This window comes from Nycticebus coucang, chromosome 3, assembly GCF_027406575.1.
Source record: "Nycticebus coucang isolate mNycCou1 chromosome 3, mNycCou1.pri, whole genome shotgun sequence".
Classification (NCBI taxonomy): domain Eukaryota; kingdom Metazoa; phylum Chordata; class Mammalia; order Primates; family Lorisidae; genus Nycticebus; species Nycticebus coucang.
This window is the reverse complement of record NC_069782.1, coordinates 148205783-148226820: the sequence shown is the minus strand read 5'-3', so window position 1 is coordinate 148226820 and position 21038 is coordinate 148205783. Positions and strand designations below refer to the sequence as shown.

General features: G+C 44.6%; 1 protein-coding gene and 1 long non-coding RNA gene across 2 annotated transcripts in view; both read left to right on the top strand.

Annotated features, from left to right (window-relative positions):
- Nucleotides 1-5233, top strand: part of LOC128582273 (uncharacterized) — a 29599-nt gene extending 24366 nt beyond the window's left edge. Inside the window, exons 2-4 of the long non-coding RNA XR_008379016.1 lie at nt 1808-1979; nt 2825-3004; nt 3961-5233. This is a non-coding gene — a long non-coding RNA (uncharacterized LOC128582273). The remainder of the gene's footprint in view (nt 1-1807; nt 1980-2824; nt 3005-3960) is intronic.
- A 6176-nt stretch (nt 5234-11409) lies between these two features.
- On the top strand, nt 11410-11979 carry LOC128581614 (small nuclear ribonucleoprotein E-like). Its single transcript, XM_053584674.1, has one exon. It carries the CDS (start codon nt 11479-11481, stop codon nt 11962-11964), a length of 486 nt encoding a protein of 161 aa, XP_053440649.1. The 5' UTR covers nt 11410-11478; the 3' UTR covers nt 11965-11979.
- The last annotated feature ends 9059 nt before the right edge of the window (nt 11980-21038 follow it).

Below are 21038 nucleotides of genomic sequence, written 5' to 3'. Positions count from 1 at the left end.
CACTTGGCTTCCAAAAGCCCCAGGCCTCCCTCTCACCACTTACTGCACTCATAACCAAAGGCAGAGCCTTAGAGAGCTCTAACTGGACGGGCAGGTGGCTGCTCCCTCACTGGGTTAATGAATCTGTTGTCCCTGCTGTCTTGAGAGACCAAGCACTGCACGGAAGAAATGTTTAGGGACAAAAGGGCCCCCTACCCTACTTCCTGGGAGCATCTGCCAAAGGATCTTGCGTCTTTATTACACAGGGCAAGAGGAGCCACCCGGCCAACGGGGCTGGGTATGTCGTCAACATATGGGTTATATATGTATATATATATTTTTTTCGTTTTCTTTTCCAAACATTAGGATAGAACAGATGGGGGTTTTAAAAATTTGTTTAAAGTTGTAAAAGTGGGTCGGATGTGGTGGCTTATTCCTAAAATCCTAGCACATTGGGAGGCCAAGGTGGATGGGTCACTTGAGCCTAGGAGTTCAAGGTTACAATGTGTTATAATCTTACCATTGCACTCCAGCCTGGGCAATAGAGCCAAACACTGTCTCAAAAAAAAAAAAAAAAAAGTTGTAAAAGTGTTTGTAAAGCATCTAGGAGTCCTGTGGATGAGTCGCTCTTTGAATCTTGATTTCTTCACCTGTCAGTGGTGTGAGTGGTGGAGGTGTCTACCTCAAAGAGTCATTTAAGGGGCGGCGCCTGTGGCTCAGTCGGTAAGGCGCCAGCCCCATATACCGAGGGTGGCGGGTTCAAACGCGGCCCTGGCTGAACTGCAACCAAAAAATAGCTGGGCGTTGTGGCGGGCGCCTGTAGTCCCAGCTACTCGGGAGGCTGAGGCAAGAGAATCACTTAAGCCCAGGAGTTGGAGGTTGCTGTGAGCTGTGTGATGCCATGGCACTCTACCGAGGGCCAAAAAGTGAGACTCTGTCTCTACAAAAAAAAAAGAGTCATTTAAGGAATGTAAGATTTTTAGAAAGAAGCCAGGTCTCGGTAACTTTGTAGGCTATTCTGTTCCTCGTCATTTGGCTTCATGCACACACTTACACAAGGCCTTTGGAGGAGAACAGACTTAGTTCTCTACTCCCTGTCCCCGTAGGCCCCTCTGTCAGCATTTAAGCCTTGGGGTCATTTGGCGAGCCTTGTGATGGTGCTAACAACCGAATACATGGGGTTTTTCTTCTGGCCTTTAAAATCAGTGACAGTAGCGCACTATCTTCCGCCCAGCAAAGGTCCCTCAACAGCCTCAAGTTCCCAATTGGCACAGTGATTCACATCTGGGATCTCAAGAGACTAAGGGGGAGGATCACCAGAGATCAGGAGTTTAAGACCATTCTGGGCAACATAGTGAGACTCCATATCTACAAAAAATAAGAAAAAAATATTAGCCGGGCAGGAAGATCGATTGAACCCAGGAATTCCAGGCTGCAGTGAGCTGTGATTGTGCCACTGCAGATCTTGGATCTTGTGTCATCCAACCTGGATGACAGAGCAAAAAAAAAAAAAAAAGGAATTAACAGATCCTCTTTCCCATCCTGTTTTGGGGGGAAAAAAAAAAAAGTCTTTGAGAGAAATATAACTGAGCCTAGCTAGATGTACTACCCTATTTTTCTAATTTCCTCCAAAGTGAGTGCCAGACATTTCTAGGCCAAAGACAGGATTAACATTTCTTAGCTGAGAAAACATACCCATCTGGATTCAGCACAGGCAACAGCAATGTGCCTGTAATCATCTTGAATGATCCAGCCTGCAAGCTTGGAAATTAAATTCTAGAAGTGTTTTTTCCATCCTGGAAGCTGTTTCAATTACAACTTCTTTCAGATGAACCTCGATAAGCAGCAAACGCACAAGCCCTGGCACTGAAGTCATGAATCTGCACAGAGGGAGCCTACACAGAGGCTGTGACACAGGACAAGGCCACCTGGAGGCTGCCAGCACAATTGCTGGACAGAGCTGCGTATCTTCCTGGGCACCTGCAGCACACCCAACACTGGTGAGACTCAGAACCACAGGGGAGCCAGGTGTGGTCCCTATCTTTAAAGACTTATGGTCTAGTTGGGGAGATGCATTACCAGGTCATTTCCATGTAATAGTCCAGCGTGGTGCTAAACCCTAGTGCTGTGAAAGCATTAGCTCAGCTTGGGGTTCAGGAAGTGGCCCCCTGAACTGAATCTTCATGAATAAGGAATAGTCAACTGTGCGAAGAAAGGAAGGGAGGGTATTACAAGCAAGAGAAAGAGCGAGTAAAGCTCCAAAGGTATGAAACAGGGTGTGCGTGTGCTTGTACGTGTGCACACACACGTGCCATTCCATGCTTGTACATGTGCACACACATATGTGCTATTCCAGGCAGCTCACTATTCAGTGCAAAGAAGGGAGTGCCAGGAGATTAGCAGGGTAGAACTTTGCCCTTCACTGTCATTGTTAGAATCAGATAGTCCTTCAGAAACTGCCCCAGGATCTTGTGTTCAAGACACTAGATATCTAGAGCATGAGATTCAGGGCCCAGTGAGTCCCCCTAAGATTTGCAGAGGCCAACCTTTGCATTTCCAAGCTCTATCTTTAGGTTGCAATGGGGCTCCAGTCAGTAGGGGACAGAACTGTCGGTCCATGGAGGTTGAGAAACCAGAGCCCAGGGGAAACTGCAGGATACAGCAGTCAATCCTGGAAGGTCTTGAGGCTCAGGGCAGTTTAAGAGGTCATTAGGGAGGTGGCAACGGGGTGACCTGACAGCAGATGCTACCTTGCTGAACGTTCCCCCAGTGTGGAAGTGGCATGGAGTAAAGCAGAGGTTTTTTGGGTTCAGGAAACAGGCACCTGTCCTTGTTTGTTTTTCAGGTGCTTCACAACGTGATTGAAGAATGTTTAATCAGGGAGGGCTCAACATGTGAAATCTGCAACATCTGGCACAGCTGCAGTAGCCCAGCGCGGGGTTAGCAAAGAGCCAGACGGGCCTGAGGTCGAGTGAGCCCTAACTTTGCAGTTGTCTGTCGGACTTACATCACTTATATTCACAAGGTGCCAAATAGTTTGCTGTTAAAATGGGGATGCCCAACCTTAAGAGCAGTTGCAGGTATCCAATGAAGATTTGAGTGAGGTTTGGCATCCCAAGGGGCATTAAATAATAATGGTTTTATCTGGATGCTGATGGATAAAAGGTTGCAGCTAGCAACTAATCCTGAATTTTTCAAGCTACATGGGGGTCAGCGCTGCCCTTCAGTTTGGAGGAGTCCCTTAGTTCACCATGATGGAGAAGGGGTGGGTGGTCAGCCTGTCCATAATCACACACTTAGGAAAACCAGTCACTTGTTCCTGAGGGCCTCTGGCCAGCCCTTCCTCCCTCCTGCTTCTGCAGAGCTGTGCATGTGGGTCCGGAGGATTCCTGACCACCTTTCTCCACGTGAGGCTGCGGAACAAAGGGCCTCTGGCTAGAAGTGACACACCTGGGTTTTCGTTCACTGCCAGAACAGAACATGACTGAACATTTTCATACCCCTTTTTGGTTCTCTGTAAGAGGGAAAAATTTTTTAAATATGAGAGTTTGTTTTTTAATGATAGAATTAATACAGACGGGCAGTGCCTGTGGCTCAGTTGGTAAGGCGCCGGCCCCATATACCGAGGGTGGCGGGTTCAAACCCGGCCCCGGCCAAACTGCAACCAAAAAATAGCCGGGCGTTGAGGCGGGCGCCTGTAGTCCCAGCGACTCGGGAGGCTGAGGCAAGAGAATTGCTTAAGCCCAGGAGTTGGAGGTTGCTGTGAGCTGTGTGAGGCCACAGCACTCTACCGAGGGCCATAAAGTGAGACTCTGTCTCTACAAAAAAAAAAAAAAAAAAAAAAAAAAAAAGAATTAATACAGACTTGATTTTTTTTTTTTAACACCTCAAATGGTATAGGTTGAGTGAAGTTGAGTTAATTTTGCTTCTCCTGGCCTCAGTTTCCTAATCCATAAATGAGAGCTATTGTTTTCCTCTTAGGGTTACTGCAGAGAAGAATCGGAGGCTCCGGAAAGGCACTTGGGACCATGCCTGCAGAGAACAAGAGCCCTTGAGCTACCTTAGTGCTTATAATTATAACCATTATACATCCAGAGATAACTTAGCTTCTCCTAGAAATATGCCATGCTGGAGTGGCGCCTGTGGCTCAAGGAGTAGGGTACCGGCTCCATATGCCGAAGGTGGTGGGTTCAAACCCAGCCCTGGCCAAAAAAAAAAAGAAAAACCTAGAAATATGCCATGCTGACAAGAAAATACATTGACATGTACCCGCACATAGAGAGACATTTACACTTACTGCTCTACAACGTGCTGTTTTTACTTAGAAACAATCTTGAGACCGTTTCCATATTAATGCATACGGATCCCCCACATTCTCTTTAAATGTCTGGGTGGTATTTTGTTGAATGCATGTGCCATAGTTTATATGCCCTAAAGAGAACATTTGAACTATATAGTTATGGTTGGATGCAGTGTTTCATGCTTATAATCCAAGTATTTGGAAGGCTGAGGCAGGAGGAGCACTTGAGACCAGGAGTTCAACACTAACCTGGGCAACGTAGAGAGATCCTCATCTCTATGAAAATAAATAAATAAAAAAAATTGAAAATTGAAAAGATTAGAAACAAAAATAAACAAATAAAATATATAATCGCCTATTTGTTCAGAGATGTTATATGTGAAAGTGCATGTAAACCACCGTTTGAATAATTCAAATACATTTCAAAATTTACAAACGGTGTAGACTTGGCCCACATTGGATACAAACAACCAGCACTGCTGGGAGACAAACCGGAACCTCGAACCTAGAGCACTACTGGCAGAACGGACATGCCCATGAGCAGGTTAAAAGCTGTGTAAGTTACTGTGCTTGTTCCAGATGAATTTGGAACAGAATGGAACCTTAAAGGAGATGTAATAGCTGTTTGTTCGAGCTTTTAACCACAATATAAAAGGACCAGTGGTTTTACTATTATATTTTCCCTTTGGCTTCCCAGTACCTCAAATTCAATCAGTGTCCTGCTGTTCGGAGGTATTTTGAAATGTGCCAACTCTTAATTGAAGTGGAAGGGCCCAGAACCAGAGTTAATACTAGGAGCAACAGGGAGTCAAATTTGTGGAGGAACACAGTGGTTGGCTCTGCTGCTAAACTCCTTTCAGCTCCTGGTGCCAACGGAAATTCTGACAGTAAGTAGATGGGGTGGCTGGGCGCTGAGCTGCACTGGGTCAGGGGTGCAGCTCTGATGATTTTGCAGAGCTTTTCATTCCCTTGGGTAGGGCCTAGGTGGGGCAGCACCTGGCATGCCATCCACGGCATACGGGGCGGGGAGCTAGAGGCGCAACAGACAATAGGATGAGTTGTCCACGTGTTCCTGCCCTGCTGGGGCTTGGATCCTAGTTGGGGAGACTGACACAAACAAGCAAGCAAGCAAAATAGATAGATCTTGTAATTAGTACCACGAAGGAAACAGAGGATGAAATAGAGAGTAACTAGGAAAATCTACTCTCCATGGGAAGTTAGGGAGGGGGCCCATTAGTAGATAAGAAGGGCCCAGCTCTGGGAAAATGAATGCAAAGGAGAAAAAGGCCAAAGTCCAGGGAGTGGGAAGGGAGTTGGAATATTTAAGAAAAGCCCAGGAGACTGGACCACAGCAAGGAAGAGGAGAAGAAACTAAGTGAACAGGGGCTACATCTTGCAGGTCTGTCTAGGCCGCAGCCACAAGTTTGGATTTCATTGTAAATGCTATGAGGGGCCATGGGAGATTTTAAGCTGAGGGTGGGATAGTCTGATTTCTATCCTTTCAAACAGATCACTTGAGTGCTGTGTGGAGAATTCATTGAGAGGAGGGAGATCAATGGAGAAGGAGGCTGCAGTTGCCCTTGCAAACTGAGCTGCTGGTGGAGGCAGCAGCTACCACAGCAGATGCTCAACTTAGTTATCAATCCCCTCAAGCAGGTCAGAGCACAGACATCTGCAGGGATTCTCTACTAACTCAATCACCAGTTGTCTGCTGGGCACTCGTCCAGTGCAGAGGCAAATGCCTGGCACTGTAGGGGTCATAGGACACATTAAGACAAACGCCTATATCTCATGATGAATTAAATGGTAAGATGCCAGGTCTCAGGCTTTGGTGACCCCAGGCACTAGAATCAGAGGAAGCATGGATAACTTCATCAGTACCACAGACACCTACTGTGAGGACCCTTGGCAAAACTGTGAACCTTACGTATTGCCCGTATAGCCTTTTCTTTCCCCAGCCAGCAATTCATGCCGATCCCATCTCCCACCTTGATGCTCTACCCAGACCCCTTGACAGCTTTAGCTGCCCCTAATACACATCTGCTTTTTAAATATACATCTGCTTGTTTTTGTTCTGTGTGGGAGAGATATTTAACATCTGGCTCTTCCTGGTGGCCTTTCCCAGCAGCCCTCTACTGCTGCTGAACAGAAAGATCACATCGCAGGCTTGGGACTAAACAAATATTGTGCAAGTGCAGAGGGGGCAAACCTCTAGGCAAGATTCTAAGAGAGGCAGGCCTGGGGCTGAGCTTTGCCAGCGTTTAGAAGCTGACTTCAAGAACGAAGGACATCCAGCATATGAGAAAAGACTCAGGATGCCAGGCATGGTAGTTCATACCTGTAATCCTAACACTTACAGAGTCTGAGCCAGGAGGAATGCTTGAACCAGGTGTTTGAGACCAGCCTGAATAACATAACAAGACCCCGACTCCACAAAAATACAGAAAAAGTAGCCACGGGTAATGGTGCATGCCTGTAGTCCCAGCTATGTGAGAGACTCAGGCCAGGGAGGAGCTCCTGAGCCCCGAAGTTCAAGGTTGCAGCAAGCTATGATGATGCCACTTCACCTGGGCAGTGTCTAGCCTGGGCAAAAGAGCAAGACCCTGTCTCAAAAGAAAACAAAAGCAACGACAAAAAGAGAAATGCCCAAATTTCACCTTTGGCCTCTCACTTCTACCAAGACCTAGTTCCAAAGCAGGTAGGTGCAGGTATAGGAGGAGCCAAAGGCCGGTAAACAGGCCAGGAAGTTCCTGGCTGTTCCCTCTAAACCCCAATGCAGAGAGAGTGGTAAGCTGGCTGGACCTACAGGTGCCCTTTTTGTCCAAGTTGACTGGGCTGTGAGGCCGATGTACAGGCTCCAAGGTCTCGTTTTTACTTCCCAGGGCTCAGACTTGAGTTTCAGATTTTCCTGCTGGGATATGGAAGTGTCAGTTTCATCCAGACCCATCATCATCCGGGAGAATGGATCCAAAGAGCAAGGGCAAGAGAGCCTCTAAGTCAAGTGCAGAGCTGGTGCGGGTCTCCAGAGAGAGGGACAACAGAAGGAATGGCAGGGTGGTCTAGTGTCCCCCGGAGAAGGAGCAGACTGCCCTCTGCACTCCTGGCAGGTGGTGGCGATTAGGAAGGAGCCATGCCTTTACCCAAAGTCCCTTTTACTCAGTAACTCTGTCCACTGGCAAAAGTAGCCCTCCAGAGATGCTCCTCTTAAGCTTGGGGTGAAGTGAGGCGTGGTGCGGGAAGAGGACACGAAGGGATGATAAATTTCTTCTGCTGGAGGACGACCTGCTCCAAACAAGGCAGCTCTGGTTTAATCTTTTAAAAATTAAATTAACACATTTCCTGGGGCTTAGTAGATGTTGCCTCACTTCCTCTCCCTTCCGCTCAAGGGGCCTGCTGTCTCCCCGGACCCCTGTGCCATGTTTCCCCAGACTTCTTGGTCATCGTGTGACAGACAGGGACGGTGATGCCCTGATTCCCCAGGGTCGGCCAGGTGGCCGGCTCCTTGGGAACGGAGCTCCCTCTGCTGGCCCATGAGCTGGAGTCAGCAGATGTTGAACAGAGCTCTTCCTATGGTGACATCAACTTCAAATTCTTGTCATCGTAATACTCTGTAACAAGCCATTGGCCACGTAGGACAACTGTCAGTTGCTGTGGATGAACAGTGCTGATATGAACTGTAGTGAGGGCTCCAGAGGGCAGCACCGACTTGGTGCGTGCTTCTTAATCTGTTTCCTCATCTTTAAAGTGGATATAATAATGCTGTATCAGTCAGGGTCCAGTGAGAAAAACAGAGATTATAGGACAGATGCTCCTCCGCTTCTCATGGGGCTACCTTCCATTGTAAATGGAAAATATCCTCAGTCGAAATTTTCAGCTGAGTTTATCTGGATATAACCCCATCGTAAATGGAGGAGCATGCTGAATGCTATCACTTTAGCACCATTGTAAAGTTGAAAAATCATAAACTGGGCACCATGTGTGGTTGATTTAACCGAGAGAATATGGGGGAAAGTGTTCGACGCATGTTGGCAGACTGAAGAAACTACTGGGTATTTGGTGGTTATAGACAATAATTGCAGGAAGCCTGGAGCATCAGAGTATGGAGTCTGCCTCACCTGCACAGAGCAGAAAGGAAGGTGTGAGGTCCTGGGAACAGTTTTCACCTGCCCCTAGGAAGATACTAGTGACCACCAACTGACAGGAACGTGTCAGAGGGATTGCCCTGAATCTGAGAGCCTCAGCCTGTGGTGGGGGCATTGCTGCTCTCTGCCCCTCTCAAGGCGTTCTGAGGGTCTGCACAGACTGCGGTGGGAGGACCAAGGAAAGAAAGACCCGAACCTCTGTCTCAGACCAAGAGGAGCCGCAGGACACACAAATGGGGGAAATGAACAGAACATAATAAGGATCTGATTACCAAAGTGTGGGCAGGGTTGAGTAACAGCAGTAGGGAAGGCTGGTACAGCACTCTGGGACTAGTAATAGCTGAGAGCTGTTAGCTACCACTCGTAGGCCCGACTGAGCCTAACTTGGTTGGGCTGATGGATAATATTAATAGCACCTGGTGAGCTGTGTGGCGAGGGCTGTCTGGAAGAGGTCGGGACCTGGGCGGAGGTTGTGACCAGCCCACTGTGGCCACTCAGAAGGCAGGAAGCTGGAGGAGTAAATGCTGTCTTCTTTTTCCTCCTTCCTGCCAGAACTAGGGTTGTCAGATTACACAGAAATACTTATGCTAAAAACTTATATTATGGTTTTTTCCAAAATTCAAATTTAACCGGGAGTCCTGTTTTTCATCTGGCCAACCTAGCTGGTCCTCCCCATTGGTTAAACCCAGACAAAAGTTAAGGCATAAGAGAATACACAGATGCAGCCATGTAAGCCACACTCAGTGTATCCTACAGACAAAAAGGATGATCAAAGATTTTCAGGAAAGGGATTAATGAAATCAACACTTTAATATCCACAGCAACATTATTCACAATAGCATAAAACTCAAAACAGCCCAAATGCAGATTAATAGAAAAACGAATAAATCATTTTGTTCATGCAATGGAATATTATACAGCAAAGAAAATTGACAGCTATGTGCAACCACATGTTTTTTTTTGTTTTAACTAGTCTCAGTATTGGAGTTTTCTTTGGTATAAACTTCTTAAATGACAATATTTAAAATATAAAATTAAATCATATTTAATTTATATAGGGTGTATACATTAATTAGAATTTAATAGACATAATTATTTAGATATTACTATATTACCGAATTATTTTCAACCTCTACTTGCTATTTTTTTGTTTGTTTTTAAGACAAAGTCTTAAGTCTCTATTGCTCCAAGCTAGATTGCCATGATGTCAGTCTAGCTCGTAGCAACTTCAAACTTCTTGGTTCAATTGATCTTCCTGCCTCAGCCTCCTGAGTAGTTGGGACTACAGGAGCACACACTACTTGGCTAATTTTTCTCTATTCAGTAGAGATAGGGTCTCGCTCTTGCTAAAGCTAGTCTCAAACTCCTGAGCTCAAGTGATCGTCCCACCTTAGCCTCCCAGAGTGCTAGGATTACAGGCCTGAGTCACCGCACCCAGCTTGTAGTTAATAAATTTAAATAGGCAGTTATACTCTTTACTTTGTGTTTCTTTTCAAATAATCAGGTAAAATAATCTTTATATGACTGCCTCAATCATGTTATGTTTTTCTATTAATTTTTGAGTATGTTTTGAAGTTATAATCTACATACAGTCATGTAACCATCACAAAATCTCACTATGAAACAGTTCCATAATACCCCCAAATTTCCTAGACCCCTTTGTGGTTACCTCCTTCCCTAGCCCTCAGTCCCTGGAAACCACTGATCTGTTTTCTATCCCTACAGTTTTTCCTTTCTCAGAATTTCATATACATGAAGTCACACAGTATGTAGCCCTTTGGATCTGGCTTCTTTCACTTAACACAGTGCATTTGAGAGTCATCCCTGCTGTTGCATGTATCAATATTTCATTCCCTTGGCTGGTAAGTATTATAGACCACAGTTTGTTTCTCCCTTCAGAAGTTTAAGAGCATTTGGAATGTGTATCCGTCTGGGTTCTCCAGGGAGTCTATCCTATCTAGAATGAATAGGAATTTATTTTAAGGAATTGGTTCCCGTGTTTGTGGCAGCTGGTAAGTCCAAAATCCGCAGGGTTTAAGGGCAGGCCAACAGGCTGGTAACTCAGGGAGGATTTCTATGTTCCAGTCTTAAGGCAGAATGCCGTCTTCTCTGGGAAACCTTAGTTTTCACTTGTGAGATCTACAGCTGATTGGATGAAGTCCATCCCTATTATCAAGAGTCAACTTAAAGTTTGTATGATTTTAAATGCTAATAACATCTAAAAATACCTTTACAGCAACATCAAGAGTCTAGGAACACTAATATGATCAAACAACTGGGACCATGGTCTTGTCAAATTGTCACATAAAATTAACCATCACAGGATAATTCCAGTTTGGGGTGAGTATGAATAAAGCTGTAGTATAAACATTCCTGTACCGGTTTTCCTTTTACTTGGCTAAATAACTTGGAGTAGGATTTCTGGGTCATATGTTTAATTTTATAAGCAACTGCTAAACTTTGCCACAGTGGTTATGCCATTTTGCCTTTCTACCAACAACATCTGAGCATTCCAAGTGTTCCCATACTCACCACAAACTGGTATTGTCAGATTGGTTTTTTAAAAAATTTTGGGTGGTGCCTGTGGCTCAAGGAGTAGGGCACCAGCCCCATAAACTGGGAGTGGTGTATTCAAGCCTGGCCCTGGTCAAAACTGAAAAATAAATAAATAAATAAATAAAAATAAAAATTCTAGCCAAGGTAATAATAGGACAGAGTGAAAAAAGCAAGATTACACATAGCATTATATACTTTTTTTAAAGTTACAGAAATGAAAACCAAATAATGTATATACATATATGCATGAAAATTCTTTTTTGGAAGATAAAGGAATGATAAACTAAAAATTCATAACAGGGTTTATGTCTGTTAATGAGAAGAAGATGGAGGAATGGGAAATAAAAGAAACTTGCAAGTATATATAAATTATTATCGATGCACTAGTTCCCAGTTTAGATGGTCAGATCATTCTTGTTCATTATTTCATTAAAACATGAATGAAATAGGTTTCTTTCTGGGATAGCGTGCTGGTTAGTGTGGTCTTTGTGAGATTCCGCCATGGCGTACCGCGGCCAGGGCCAGAAAGTGCAGAAGGTGATGGTGCAGCCCATCAACCTCATCTTCAGATACTTACAAAATAGATCCCAGATTCAGGTGTGGCTCTATGAGCAAGTAAATATGCGGATAGAGGGCTATATCATTGGTTTTGATGAGTATATGAACCTTGTATTAGATGATGCTGAAGAGATTCATTGTAAAACAAAGTCAAGAAAACAACTGGGTCGGATCATGCTAAAAGGAGATAACATCACTGCTACAAAGTGTCTCCAACTAGAAATGACCAGTGAAGTGAGAAATTGTCGAAAGGGCAGTACCGGATTTGGAGGCATACTGTGTTGGTTTTGTAGTTCTGAAACATTTGTTGGTGTGGTGGTGGTTACCTTTATGTTGTTTCAAAATGATAATAAATGGTGTTGTTTGGTGGTGTTTTTATTAAAAAAAAAAAACATGAATGAAATAAAAGGGCCACACATGGGCCAATGATGACATTATGTTGCAAATCAAGTATTATAATAAATCCAATTTTGTGCACTTGAAGTCGAATTAAAAAAAAAACGAAAAAAGGAAAGAATGATGAGTGGCAACATGGACACTATATTGGAGTGGGGATAGAATAATTGCAGGAAGGAAAGGCATTAAAATAATCAATGAGAATTACAGACCAAGGTGGGAAAAGTAAAGATAGAGAAAGGACAGATTTAGATTATAAGTGAAAGGGGAAATGGGCAGGAATTTGTGATCAAATGCAGGCAGGGGAGAAGGGATCTGGTGGGGATGGTGGATGCTCCTAGCTTGTAATGATGACATCTATTCCTCACTCTGTACCTTCCCCTGGACCATGTGTATTGTTCCATTGAATTTTCACAACAATCCTGCAGTGCTATTGCATGTGTGATAGGAGAGAAAACTGAGCCACCTAAGGGATGCCAAATAGCTCTCAGGAGAACCTAACGGGTTTATGATGGTGCCAATTAACAAAGTTATCCAATTTTCCTCTGGCGTCCTTGCTACCAGTGAAAAGGAGTGACAAAATGAAAATCTAAAGTTAGGATTTGTGCTAAAACACAAGGGAGTGGGAAATTAAGGCCACCAGTGAGACCTTAATTGATGACTGGGACCAGCAAGGAGTTAAACCTTCCCAGGATTTAGCAGATTCCCAGTCCCCAACTGGCATGGCCCACAGATTTCAGGATTCTACTTGTCATGTAGATCAGAAATTTCTGGATTTTTTTTTCTGTTTTAGAGATGAAGTCTTACTCTGTTACTGCAGCTGGAGTATTAGTGGCAATACCATAGCTCTCTGTAATCTCAAAGTCCTGGGCTCAAGTGATCCACCCACTTGAGCCTTCTGAGTAGCTAGTACTACAGATATAGACGCCACCCCCTCTGGCCAAAATTTTTTTTGTAGAGATGGGTCTCACTATGTTGCTGAGGCTGGTCTCAAATTCCTGGCCTCAAGCAATCCTCCTGGTTCCACCTCCTGAAGTAGTGGGACTGCAGGTATGAGTCACTGCACCTGGCAGTGATTTTTCTAATTGTTTCTATTTTTTGTAGAGACAGAGTTTCACTTTATGGCCCCGGGTAGAGTGCCGGGGCATCACACAGCTCACAGCAACCTCCAACTCCTGGGCTTAAGCAATTCTCTTGCCTCAGCCTCCTGAGTAGCTGGGACTACAGGCGCCCGCCACAATGCCCGGCTATTTTTTTGTTGCAGTTCGGCTGGGGCCAGGTTTGAACCCGCCACCCTCGGTATATGGGGCCGGCGCCCTACGGACTGAGCCACAGGTGCCGCCCTCTATTTTTTTTTATTTTGAGTCAGAGTCTCACTATGTCGCCCTTGGTAGACTGCCGTGGCATCACAGCTCACAGCAACCTCCAACTCTTGGGCTTAAGTGATTCTCTTGCCTCAGTCTCCCAAATAGCTGGGACTACAGGTGCCCGCCACAACACCTGGCTATTTTTTGTTACAGTTATCATTGTTGTTGTCATTGTTACAGTTGTCATTGTTGTTTCTTTTTTTTTTTTTTTTTTTTTTTTTTTTAATTTGGCCGGGGCTGGGTTTGAACCCACCACCTCCGGCATATGGGACCGGTGCCCTACCCGCTGAGCCACAGGCGCCGTTTTAGCTGGCCTGGGCCAAGTTCAAACCTGCCAGCCTCGGTGTATGTGGCTGGTGCCGTAACCACTGTGCTACAGGCACCGAACCTTTCTAATTGTTTCTAAATGACTTAAATCTTACAGCTTCTGACAACAGTAGGGCCAGAGCTTGCTATGGGCTGTACTTTCAAACTGCCTATCATCCTTATTTGTCTAATTTAACTTTAGGTCTGCCTTTTGCCATTTATGTTTTAGTTGCCAGATTTTATGAAATGTAGGGCCTTTTGTCATCTACAGGGCACTGTCAGGATTAAAACCCAATATGGGCAGAAGGGAGAGTTAGTTTTTCCACTGTTGCAGCCATGTTGATGCTTTTCTTCTTTTAGATTAATTTTAATTCTTATCAGATCTATACACATACTTTAAAGAATCAAATATATCTCATTAAGAAAATCAGAAATTCCCCTCCTGGGACCTCTTCTATTTTTTATTCCCGAGAGTCATCTACTTTTAACTCTGAACTAAATTTTTAGTATTAACCTCCCTATCTTTATTTCTATTTTTTGTAGAGATGGTGAGCTTGCTATGTTGCCCAGGCTGGTCTTGAACTCCTCGACCTCCCAAAACGCCTCTGTGCACACCTCAGCTCTCTTCCTAAGGAGTTAGTGAATATATTCTTCTCTGTCCACTTGGTTTTCTACAGACTTACCATTAATAGCCCCAAACTCTGCCTCAATGATTTGCTTTCCTTTCAATAAGATCAAATAAATTAGGTATTCTCTACTTTTCATTTTCTTGAAGAAATCTCTCTCAGAGCCTTCTGATTTCCACAGACCCACTCAGTTTTGAAAGAAAAAATGTATACTTTTTTTTTTTTGTAGAGACAGAGTCTCACTGTACCGCCTTCCGGTAGAGTGCCGTGGCGTCACACGGCTCACAGCAACCTCCAACTCTTGGGCTTATGTGATCCTCCTGCCTCAGCCTCCCAAGCAGCTGGGACCACAGGCACCCGCCACAACACCTGGCTATTTTTTTGTTGCAGTTTGGCCAGGGCTGGGTTTGAACCCGCCACCCTCGGCATATGGGGCTGGCGCCCTACTCACTGAGCCACAGGCGCCGCCAAAAAATGTATACTTTTTAAAAAATTGTGGTAAAATATACATAAGATTGACGATGTTGGGCGGTGCCTGTGGCTCAAGGAGTAGGGCACCAGTCCCATATGCCGGAGGTGGCAGGTTCAAACCTAGCCCCGGCCAAAAAAAATGGTTAAGATTGACGATGTTGGTCATTTCAAGTGTACGGTTAGTTCAGTGGACTAAGTATACTCACATTGTTGTACACCCATCAGTACTATTCATCTCTAGAACTGTGGTTCATCTTCCAAAACTCAAACGCCTTATTTCCTAAACTCTAACTCCCTGTCCCCAGGTAACACCATTCTACTCTCCGTGTCTGTGAATTTGACCATTCCGCATACTTAATGTGAATGGAACCACACAAGACTTTTCCTTCCATGACCAGCTTATTTCACTTGTCATAATGCCTTCAAAGTTCCTCCCCCTGTAGTCAGAATTTTCTTCCCCTATAAAGCAAATAAAAATAACATTGCATTGTATGTGTATCCACATTTTGTCCATCCATTCATCATCCATTGTGAGATGCTTGGGTTTCACCTTTTGGCTGTTGTGATTAATACTGCAATGAGCATATGTGTCTTAGTTTGTTCAGGCTGCTACAACAATACATTAAACTGAACAGCTTTTCTTTTTTTTTTTTGAGACAGAGTCTCACTTTGTCCCCATTGGTAGAGTGCTGTGGCATCAACCTCAAACTCTTGGGCTTAAGCGATTCTTTTGCCTCAGCCTCCCAAGTAGCTAGGACTACAGGCGCCTGCTGCAACGCCCAGCTATTTTATTTTTATTGTTACAGTTGTCATTGTTGTTTTTGCTGGGTTGGGCTGGGTTCGAACCCACCAGCCTTGGTGTATGTGGCTGGCACCGTAACCACTCTGCTATGGGTGCCGAGCCAAGATATACCTTCCTATTGGTACAGGCATCAACAAGTTAGGCAATGGAGTAGAATAGAGAGTGCGGAAAGGAACCTGCAAAATCTCTGGGATGTGACTCTGTAGGAGTGTGGTTAGCAGACCGCCTCTGAGTGCTGCGTCTTCACGAGCACAGTGGCATTCCTGCAGAGACCATGTCGGATCATTGGAAGAGTATATGAGTTAGCAGATAAAGGTTACCCGTATGGAGAAATACAAAATTGGTTCTCTACTCCACCCATATACAAAATTTAACTCCAGATAGATTCATGACTTAAACGTCAAATGAAAAGTTTTAAAAACTCTTAGCAGTTTTTATAGGTATCAGTTTATGATTTAGACCTTGAGGTAAACAAATTTTTCTTAAAGACACACGTGCACACACACACAGTGAATACCTTTGACCATTTTTAAATTAAAGGCATTTTTAAAAAGAGACAAATTACAAAGCAGGAGAAGAAATGTGCAATGTACATAACCAACAAAGGATTAACATAAAAAACTCCTTTGTGGCAAGCACCAGTAGTCCCAGCTACTCAGTAGGCTGAGGCAAGAGGATTGCTTGAGCCCAGAGATTTGGGATTGCTGTGAGCTATGATGATGCCATGGCACTCTAGCCCAGGTGACAAAGCAAGACTATCTAAAAAACAAACAAACAAAAAGATACCAACATAAATTTTACAGAAAAGGAAACACATATGGCTAATAAAATATGAAGAGATGTAGCCAGGCTTGTGGCGAGCGCCTGTGGTCCCAGCTACTCGGGAGGCTGAGGCAAGAGAATCACCAAGCCCAACAGCTGGAGGTTGCTGCGAGCTGTGATACCACGGCACTCTACCGAGGATGATAAAGTGAGACTCTGTCTCTAAAAAAAAGAAAGAAAGAAAAAAGATATGAAGAGATGTTCAAAGTCATTGAACACTTTGATTGATGAAAATGTAAAAGGTCTGACAAAACCAAGCATCAAAGAGAATGTGGATCCACTTATAGAACTTCCTAAATAATGCCAAGGGAAGTGCAAATACATATGCCCAGTTAAGGGAAAGTAATAGTTTGACATTATCCAGTAAAATCAAATGTTCATATACCTTGTGACCTGACAATTTCACCTTTAGATATAGACCCAAATCAACCAAAGAAAAGCTCTTGCGCATCTGTAACAGAAGACAGGTAAAATGATGTTCATGGCAGCATTATTATAGTAAAAACCTGAAACACCCCAAATATCCATGAGTGAGAAATCAGGCAAAGCATGGTATATTCACACTGAAATAATCTTGTAATAGTGAAAATTAATGAACTATATACAAAAAATATGGCTGAATCTTATTCACGTTTCATGAGAAAAAGGTCTCAAAAGATGACGAAGGCATAATTTCTTCTTTGTAATAGACTATTTTGTTTTGCATTTATAGAATAATTATGTAGAAAGGAGAGTTCCTGTATACATTCACTTCCACCACAAACGTAGTTTCCCCTATGATTACCATCTTACTTTAGTACATTTGTTGCAATTGATGAGTCAATATTGATACATTATTATTAACTGTTTACATTAAGATTCACTGTGTTGCACAGTTCTATAGGTATTGACAGATGCACAATGTCATGTGCCCACCATTACAGTATCGTACAGAATAGTTTCACTGCCCTAAAAATGCCATGTTCACTTGTTTATCACTCCTCCTCTGCCAGAACCCCTCATCTTTTTATTGTCCATAGTTTTTCCATCTCCGGAATGTCATGTAGTCAGGATCATAGAGTTTGTAACCTTTACAGATAAGCTTCTTTCACTTAACAACAGTGTTTTAAGATTCTTCTTATTGTGGCTTGACAATTTGTTTCTTTTTATCACTGAATGATGTCCCATTGTATGGACATACCACTTTGTTCTACAGTTTATCCATTCGCTTAATCAAGGATATCTTGGTTGCTTGATCAGAATCAACAGCCCCCCTTGAGTTTGGAGCAATTAGGAATAAAGAGGCTGTAAAGATTTAAGTATAAGTTTTTAGGTAAACATAAGTTTTTAACTCGTTTGGGTAAATACCTAGGAGTTATGTCTAGCTTGGCAAGAAACTGCCAAGCTGTCTTCCAGAGCGGCTGTACCATTTTGAACTCCTACCAGCAATGAACAAGGATCCCTGTTGCTTTACATCCTCATCAGCATATGGTGTGGCCAGTGTTCTGGATTTCAGCCATTCTAATGGTATGTGGTGGGCATATTCTTTTTTTTTTAGAGACAGAGTTTCACTTTGTCACCCTTGGTAGAGTGCCATGGCATCACAGCTCAAGCAACCTCCAACTCTTGGGCTTAGGCAATTCTCTTGTCTCAGCCTCCCAAGTAGCTGGCTCTACAGGGGCCTGCCACAATGCCTGGCTATTTTTTTGTTGCAGTTTGGCCAGGGCCGGATATGAACCCGCCACCCTCAGTATATGGGGCCGGCGCTCTACCCATTGCGCCACAGGCACCACACCGGCATATTCTTTTTATTAAGTTAAAAAATTCAAATGTATATTTGTATACTACACATACTGTTTAGGGCTATATAGGTAGAATAAAACTTTGTAAAAGAAAAGCAAGAAATAATGAAGATGGGATCCAGGATGAGGGAGGTAGGGAAACGAGCTAGTGTGTGTAGGAGGCATACCATAGATGTAGATATAAATTGCTGCCATTATAACTGTTTTAGGGCGGTCAGTTTACAGCTATTATTAGTATGAAAAGTAACTAAATAAAGGTAGAAAAGGTGAACTGAATAACAGCCCACTAATGTTGTCTATGTCCTAATCCCCAGGACTTGTGAATGTTGTTATAGTAAAGGGACTTTACAGATGTGATTAACAATTTTGAGATGGGAAACTGATGAGGTGGCTCAAGCCTATAATCGTAGCACTCTGGGAGACTGAGGAGGGTGGATTTAGTGAGCTCAGGAGGTTGAGACCAGCCTGAGCAAGAGTGAGACCCTGTCTCTACTAAAAATAGAAAAACTAGCCGGGTGTGGTGGTGCATGTCTGTACTCCCAGCTACTCAGGAGGTGGAGGCAAGAGGATTGCTCAAGCCCAAGGGATTGAGGTTGCTGTGAGCTATCATGCTGCAGCACTCCATCCAGGGTGACAGAGTGAGAGTGTCTCAAAAAATAAAAAATGAAGAAAGAAAAAAAATAATTTTGATACGAGGAGATAATCTTGGCCCAAGTAATCACAAAGGGCAAAGGGGTCTTGTAAGTGGAAGAGGGACGCAGGAGAATCAGAGTCAGAAAGAGAAGATGTAAGCACAGAAGCAGGGTTCAGAGAGGATAGAAGACAGTATGCCTCCTCCAGAAGATGGAAGAGGGGCCAAGAAACAAGGCATGCAGGCAACCTCTACAAACTGGAAAGGCAAGGAACCAGCCTTGCCCACACCTTCATTTTAGCATAGTAAAACTGATTTTTGACTTCCGACCTCTACAACTAAAATAATAAACTCATGTTCTTTTAAGCCTCTTAAGTTTGCAGTAATTTGTTACAGGAGCAACATGAAACTAATACAATGGTTGAGATATGGATCAATGGATTGCATTATGATTAAATCCAGTTGTGCACCTAAGTCCAATGAACAAAACAGATAAAACCTCATTGAATGGTTCCTCACTGTCTGGAAGCTGAAACCCTTCAGAATATTATAGACCCTTGACAACATAGCTTTACAAGGCCCATGCCCATCTCTCTGTCTAGACACCTACTCCATGCTGCTCCCTAGCTGCCCCCCTCTTTACCTCATACATTTTAGCCATGGGTCCTATCTTCTGTTTTGCTATTCCCACTGACTCTTATGGGCCTCAACTCCTTGCTATACTCTCCAGGAAGTCTTCCAGGTTGAAATCTCCTTCATGAATTGACATTACAACCCCTGCTGCACAGGGGATTGGACCCAGCACTACTCCTGGCATAGCCACCGGCACAGAGTAGGTCCCCAGCACGTTTGCAGAACCTAAGTACAAGGCATTGTTAACTTGGACCATTAAGCTCTGGCATTAGGCTGAAGGTCTTTCTTCACCACCTCCCTCTTCCTAAGCTCCAAGAAAAGGTACGAATTTAATAACATTCTCACCAAAGTGCTTGGGAAGAGGGGTAAGCACATGAGGACTTCTGGAGGCAGGGGACACATTCTACAGGGCTGTAGAGCTAGCTTGAACGTGGCTTTCCACATCTTCATGGAAAACTGCACTTCCCATCTATATGATTAAGGCAAACCGTTTGTGCCCAATTATTATTATTTTTTAATTCTTAGCGTTAAATAAGGGGCTAGGAGGGAAAGTATTTTATATTATACACACAGAGTCTCGCTGTCACCCAGGCTGGAGTGCCGTCATCACAGCTCATAGCAACCTCAAACTCCTAGCTCAAGTGATTCTCCCACTCCAGTCTCCCCAGTAGGTGGGCACCACCGCGCCCCGCTTATTTAAAAAAATTTTTGTTTTGTAGAGACGAGTCTCGGTATATTGTTCTATCTCTTAGATTTAACTGATCTAAAAGTGCTGGGATTACAGCGTGAGCCACCACGCCCAGCCTGCAAGTCATTTTAATGGAGGACTATTCACACCCCCTCTTACCCAATGAGACAATGGACAGAGAAACCTTTGAAACTTGTAAAGCAATTTATAGGCAGACTAGCTAGGCTGTGCCCACAAGACACAGCCGGCCCTTGGCCGAGGTCCGCCCCAGCCCCTCGAGGTCTCCCTCAGGCCAGCCTCCCTCCCGCCCGTCGCGCGAGGTGGCAGTTGATGACTGCTGGCAGGCCGTTCCGATTAATAGAGGAGGGCCGGCGAGGCCTGCTGGCTCAGACACCACGCGGAGGCCGAGCACTGCCTGAGCCGCAGTTGAAGAAACCGCTCTAGAGCTGGACAGAGGCGGAGCAGAAGCTCAGGCTGCGCCAACAGAAGAGCCTGAAAATGCGTGGAGCAATCCTGGGACAGCCCCCAGCGCGGGGCACTCTGGGACATGTAGTTTACCTCCCCACGGCACCGTACCCACTTCGTCTCCCCGCCTTTCAACGTCGCCTTTATTCTTCCCGTCTCTCCCACACGGCGACTTCCTGTTCGCCGCACGTCCTCACGTACGCCTACACTACCCAGAAGTCTCTTCTTCGCGTCCCAGCGCGGGCGGGCGCCGGCTGTCTCCTTTGGACTACAGTTCCCAGAAGTCCTCTGGAGCAGCGCTTTTCTCTCTCTCTCTCTCTCTCACTTTCAGGACCACAATTCCCGGCGACTTCGGCTTCCTGGCGTTTTTCCTTTTGCCCGATCTCTTCTGGAGCTGGCTGGGCTTCGGCCGGCCAGCAGGTCCACGGCGACGACGCGGCCTGTCGTGACCAGCCACAGGCTTTCCTCAGCGGTCCGCTTTTCTCTCCCCTCAGTTATCCCCTTCGCAGGCCGTC

Excerpts from the sequence above, each read along its gene's own strand:
- LOC128581614 (XM_053584674.1), top strand. The coding sequence starts at position 11,479 with ATGGCGTACCGCGGCCAGGGCCAGAAAGTGCAGAAGGTGATGGTGCAG.